The following is a 6,705-nucleotide window of genomic DNA, read 5'->3' as shown; positions in this document are numbered from 1 at the left end:
GCCCTTCAGGACTGCCTTCTTGGCCTTCAATGCCTTTGCTTTGGCTTCAGTTTTGGGAGGGGCAGGGGCTTCCTTCTTCGCTTTCGGCGCCATCTTCGTAGAAAGGCGTGATACACTTTTTGATGTGGAATTAAGAGCAAAATGGAATACTTCTTGAGCACATGTCTGTCAAAAAAAGGGAAAATTAAAGATGGTAAGGTATGATTATATTAGAATAAAATACATATGAGAGAAACCCAAGTAACAGTGGTTTACATGTAAAAAAAAGTTTAAGAGAAGTTGATATAGGCATTTCCAGGCTGATAAAGAGTAGAAGCTGGGACACAGGCATTCCCAGCTAATAGAAAATTCTGATAGAGGCTTAGGGCCATGTTTTTTGAAAGCATATTTTAAAAGCTTATTTTGTTGTTAGCTTCCATCCTCAGAATTATATCTAAGACGACTCAAGGACCTACAGCCACTAGATGAAAGAGACACACCTCCTAATTGTGTTAATTACTTTTAAACATTAACCTAGAAATCCTATATAATACTTAGGCCTGTGACTCACTGATCAGCAGTTAGTCATACCTTACTGCTGTAAAAGGAGAATGGGAAATACTGTTTAAGAGACTTTGACCCCTCACAATTAAATCAAGTGTTGTTATGTGCCATGGAGTCACTTTCAATTCATAGCAACCCTAAATACAATAGCTCTGAACCCTGTCCTATCCTGAGCCAATCTCACTGTTTCTGACAAACCTGCCTTCTTTATCCCAGTTACTGTATCGTTCCATCTCTCCTGTGCTGTCCCTCCACCTTTCTAAGCATGATGTCGTTCTATAAGGACTGGTCCCTTCTGACCACATGCCTGAAGTATGTGGGATGGAGCTTCAAAATCCTTGCCTCCAAGGAGCAGCTTGATTTCACCCTCTCCAGGACACACCTGTTTATTCTCATGATACATTAAATACTCTTCTCCAGCACCATAACTCAAAGGCATCAATTCTTCTTTTATCATTAGTCATTGTCCAGCTCTCTGATGCATAACAAGTCATTGTGAAGACCTTGGCCTGGGCCAGGCAGGCATACTTTAGTTTCTAGACTGACATTGTTGCTCTTCAATACTCTGGAGAAAATCTTCAGTCCCTGACAGCATCTTTTAATGCAATTTGTCTTTGGATTTCCTGGCTTCAAGAGTGTTGATTGTGGAACCTATCTCAATATCTGTTAACAATTGCAATTTCTTCTCCATCTATCATGATGCTGCCATTTGGTCCAGTGCTGAGAATCTTTGTTTTCTTGATGTTGAGTTTCAATCCATATTAAAAGGCTATAATCTTTGACCTTTTGCAGCAAACGTTTCAGGTCCTCAGTTTCAGCAAGCAGGGCTGTGTCATCTATATAGCACAAGTAGCTGATGAATCTTCTCCCAATCCTGATGCTGTGCTTCTCCTCATAAAGTTTAGCCTTCCAAATGAACTGTTCCGCATATAGATTGAAAAGGTATGGAGACAGGACGCATCCCTGACATATACATTTTCTGATTTTTAAACCATGCAGTGTTTCCTTGCTCTGTTTTGATGACTGTTTCATGGTCCAAGTGTAGGTTTCACATAAGTACAAGTATGTGTTCTGGGATTCCCGTTTTTCTCAAAGTTAGCCACAATTTGTTGTAATCCACACAAATGCCTTTGAATAGTCAATGAAACACATACAGACATTCCTCTTGTACTCTCTACTTTTAGCCAAGATCTAGCTAACATTGACTATAATGTCTCTAGTGTCATGGCCTCTTCCAAACTCTGCTTAAGGAGAGTAAATTTTGGGTAAATAACCAAAGATACCTACCAAATATGAAGAAAATCACATGTTTTAAGAAAAGTGAAAGAGAACAAACATATTTCTTTAGGAAGACGTGGTCTTGCCTAGTCTGTTTTATTTAACATAATCTTTCTGGCTCCTGTGGGTATTTGCCTTTGCATCCTCTGCTTATAGGGCAACTAGGATTATACAGTGTACATAATAAATGTCTTCCCTCCGCCCTGCCCCTGTCCCGAGGTTTGGCATTGATTGCTTAATGCCTGGGAATTGGTCTGACTATATCCCTCTGTGCTATTCTTGATGTACTGTTTTGTTGGGTCATAGTGCTGAAGTTTTTTATTCCTACAGGCAATCTCGCTGCCAACGATATCTCCACTTCTCGAATAGGCAGACTACAGAAGGTCCTTCGCAGCTATGTTCCTCAAGATATCAGGGATAGACATCGAGTTCGAGTTACCTCATGGGATGGCAGGAAGTGGGGAGAGCTGGAGGGGGACACCTATGACCGGGTGAGTAATTCCTGACTGAGGGTACCCAAGCCATTCAAATCTGACCTCTGTCCTGCCCTAGGCCCTGAGGGGTAGATCTAACCTCTTATGTTCCACCATGCTGGATTGTTTCTAGACTTGATCAGCTCTCCTTGGGTGATGAGGAGAATATAGACATCTTTTTTCCATTTGTCATTTCCATTGTTGTTGTTGTTGTTAAGTGCCATCAAGTCGCAGGCGACTCATAGTGACCCTATGAAGGAGAGTCCTCAACACTTGGGTGTCTCTCATCCTCTCTCCAGGTTCATAGTGTTTCCGGAGGCAAGCTATTACAGAAGTGGATGCCACTCCTTCCAAGCTTGTTTTAATCCGGGAGCTCCACCCCACTCTGTCCGCATTGGGTAACCAGCCATTAACGTATTTGGCACATCAGTGTCAGAGTGTTCAGCCTCACAGCAACCACAAGTTACTGCTGTACGGCAACTTGTACACCAGGGCTATAGGACCTAGAGGAATGTCTGAACAAAAATAATCAAAGACAGGCCCGAGTAACTACTATTTCCATTAAAGACACAGCAACAAAAAAGTTTGAACGTGGCTGTAATGGTCACCATGTATGTAACTTGGCTGGGCCATGATTCTAATTTTTTTTTTTTTTGGTAGCTGGGTGTTGATATAGTAGATAATTATGCAATGATATAATTTGGAAGCTATTCAGTGATAAAATTGTCCTTTGTTATATGATCTGATGTTATCAGCCAGCCAACCAGTTGTAAGAATGTATCTGGAAATGTGGTTTGAATCAGATATTCTGGCAAATTCTCCCTCATTTGCTCTATATACTGCATCAAGCATATTATCATCTGACCTCTGCTTCTTGGGATTCATAGGCCTAATGCTTGACCCACAGATTTAGTACTTGCTCACTACTGCAAGCCATTTCCTTGAGATAAATTTCCCCCACTCTCTTTTATGTGTGTGTGTGTGTGTGTGTGTGTGTGTGTGTGTATTATATCTCATTCACTGATTTTGTTTCTACTAGAGAATGCAGCTTAAAACACTGACTTAGTGGAAGAAAAAGTTGTTATATTTGTTTTATTTCCCTATTCACTTGGTTGCTCAGAAACCTTCATAAAGGTAAGCTTGAATGAGCTAAGTTTATTTAACTTTTGAATATTAAGACAGAACCTTGTATAAAGTTCAGGAAGCACAAAAGGGGATCTGTTGAAAATGTTTCCCCTTTCGTTACATCCCCAAGTCATCTACTTCCCTCTTTACAGATAACTGCAGTATTTTTTTTTTAAATTATAATGAAAGTTTACAGAGACTTTGGATTTCCATTCATTCATTGTTGCACTTTTCTCCTTGCCCACCTCTCCCCCCCAATTTGTTCTTCTCTTTGAAAAGTTAAAAAAAAAAGTCTTTTATTGTTATATAATCTCTCCCCCCAAGTCCACTCCACTATGCACCCCCTTCATTCTGGACTCCTGTCATGACAATAATACCTAATCATATATCCCTTTTGCAGTATACATTATTTATCCCCTCTTACTCAGTCTCCCCTCAACTCCCATGTCAGTCTCATTTTACAACAGTGGCACTAGGCAATATTTGTCCTTTTGTGACTGAGATATTTCACTCAGCATAATGCCCTCCAGGGTCATCCATTTTGAATAATATTTCATGAGTTCCTTGTTTTTCAATGCAGTATAGTATTCCATGTGTGACTATACCAGAGCTGCTTTATCCATTTATTTGTTGATGGGCAGTTGGGTTGTTTCCAATTCTTTGTTATTGTGAACAAAGTCGCAATAAATATGGATGTGCATATATCTGCTTGGGTGGCTGTTATGGTTTCTCTAGGGTATATTCCCAGTAGTGGAATTGCTGGGTCAAATGGTATTTCTATTTGCAACTTTTTGAGAAAGTGCCTTCCAAAGTGGTTGCAACATTTTACACTCCCGTCAACAGTGCATAAGAGTTTGTTTCTCCACAACGTCACCAGCATTTGATGTTTGCTGTTCTGTTAAATATTGTTGTTCTTATTAGGGTGAGATGATATAGTAGTTTTGTGCTGTAATTTTTTAATTGAGATTTTAATGAAAGAGTATAAAGAACTTGGATTTCCATTCATTCATTGTTTCACATTTTCCTTCCTGCCCACTCCTCCCTCCCCCCAGTTTGCTTTTCTCTTTGAGAAGAAAAAATATTCTTTCATTGTTATACAACCCCCAAGTCTATTTTACTATGCAGCTCTTATTCTGGACTCTTGCCATGCAAATAATACCTAGTCATATATCCCTTTTAAACAGTTCTCTCTCTCTCACTTGTTTCAATGCAGTGTACATTATTTATCTTCTCTTTTCTTAGTTTCCCCCAAACCTGATGTTATTCCTGTTTTTTGACAGCAGCATTATGCAGTGTTTGTCTTTTGTGATTGAACTATTTCATGCAACATAATGTCCTCCAGAGTCACCTATTTTGTATAATATTTCATGAGTTCCTTGTTTTTCAATGCTGCGTAGTATTCCATTGTGAGACTATACTACAGCTTCTCTATCCATTTGTTTGTTGATGGGCACTTGGGTTGTTTCAAACTCTTTACTATTGTGAACAAAGAAGCAATAACCATAGGTACTTGGACCAGGAGGCAGTCGTCAGAACAGAGCAAGGGAACACTGCATGGTTCAAAATTGGGAAAGGCGTACGCCAGGGATGCATCCTATCTCCATACCTTTTCAACCTATATGCAGAACAGATTATCCGGGAGGCTGGGCTCTATGAGGAGAAATGTGGGGTCAAGATTGGTGGACAATCTATGAGCAATCTGCATTATGCAGATGACACAACCCTGCTTGCTGAAACTGAAGAAGACCTGAAGCACCTGCTGCAGAGGGTCAAGGACTGCAGCCTCCAATATGGATTGAGGCTCAATGTCAAGAAGACAAAGATTCTCACCACTGGACCAATTGGCAGCATCAGGATGGATGGTGAAGAGATTGAGATTGTACACAGCTTTAGTTTCCTTGGCTCCACAGTCAACACTCTTGGCACCAGTAGCCAGGAAATTAAAAGGCACATTGCCATGGTAAAATCTGCTGTTAAGGACCTCTCCAAAGTACTGAAGAACAATGGTGTCTCTCTGGAGACTAAGGTGCATTGGATACAGCCCATGATATTCGCAATCACTTGTTAGGCATCAGAGAGTTGGACAATGACCAAGGAGGATAGAAGGAGAATTGATGCCTTTGAGCTGTGGTGCTGGAGAAGAGTATTGAGAATACCATGGACTGCTAGGAAAACAAACAGATTTGTCCTGGAAAGGGTTAAACCGGGTGGCTCCTTGGAGGCAAGGATTCTGAGGCTCCGTCTAACATACTTTGGACATGTTGTGAGGAGAGACCGGTCCTTGGAGAAGTACATCATGCTTGGGAGGGTGGAGGGACGGCGCAGGAGAGGAAGGTCCTCTATGAGGTGGATTGATTCAGTGACTGGGATAATCGGGATGGGAGTGTCAGAGACAGTGCGATTGGCACAGGACAGAGCAGAGTTTAGGGCTGTTGTACATAGGGTCGCTATGAGGCACATAACAACAACAACATGCATCTATCTGCTTGGGTGCTGATTTCTTTATGATGTATTCCCAGTAGTGGAATTGCTGGGTCAAATGGTATTTTTATTTCCAGCTTTTTGAGAAAGTGCCATACTGCCTTCCACAGTGGTTGTACCATTTTATACTCCTACCCATAGTAAATTAGAATTCCATTTTTTCCACAACCTCGCCAGCATTTGTTTTTTTGCTACTCTGTTGAATTTTGCTATTGTTACTGGAGTGAGATGATATAGTTGTTTTGATTTGCATCTCTCTCAGATGTAGGGGTTTTGAACATTTCTTCATGTGTTTGTTCACCATCTCATTGTCTTCTTTAGTGACATGTCTATTCATCTCCTGTGCCCATTTTGCATTTAGGTTGTCATCTTAATTTTATTGTGGTGCTTGAGTAAGTCCCTTATTAGACATGTTATTACCAAATATTTTTTCCCGCTTTATGGTTTTCCTTTTTGCCCTGTCGGAGAAGTTTTTGGATGTGCATAGGGATTTGATTCTTAGAAGGTTCCATTCATCTTTTTATCCTCTCCTGGTTGTAGATACTGCTGTAATTTTTTACAGTTAACACTTCAGTATCTTTTGTATATACAAATATAGGTATGTGTATATTTTTTAAAAATGTCTGTATATTATACATTTCTGAACTTCTAGTTTTTAAATTCTGAGTTTAATCTTTTAATACCTATAGCACTGCTTCATTCTTTTTTTTTTTTTTTTTTATTTTTTTTTTTTTATTTTTGTGTGCGTGTACTGTCAAATCAGATCTGACTGGTACAGGAGGAGATTGCCCCTCCTTCCCCGGCA

At 40.1% G+C, this 6,705-nt stretch overlaps 1 protein-coding gene across 1 annotated transcript in view; it reads left to right on the top strand.

Annotated features, from left to right (window-relative positions):
* NSUN4 (NOP2/Sun domain family, member 4) overlaps window positions 1-6,705 on the top strand; it is a 69,464-nt gene that overhangs the window by 28,468 nt on the left and 34,291 nt on the right. Inside the window, exon 4 of the mRNA XM_006899015.1 lies at window positions 2,152-2,312. Coding sequence (XP_006899077.1) covers window positions 2,152-2,312 — 161 coding nt within the window. The remainder of the gene's footprint in view (window positions 1-2,151; window positions 2,313-6,705) is intronic.

This window comes from Elephantulus edwardii, unplaced genomic scaffold, assembly GCF_000299155.1.
Source record: "Elephantulus edwardii isolate Elephantulus edwardi_28Jun2011 unplaced genomic scaffold, EleEdw1.0 scaffold00243, whole genome shotgun sequence".
Classification (NCBI taxonomy): domain Eukaryota; kingdom Metazoa; phylum Chordata; class Mammalia; order Macroscelidea; family Macroscelididae; genus Elephantulus; species Elephantulus edwardii.
The sequence above is the reverse complement of the archived record's forward strand: the minus strand, read 5'-3'. Positions and strand labels throughout refer to the sequence as shown.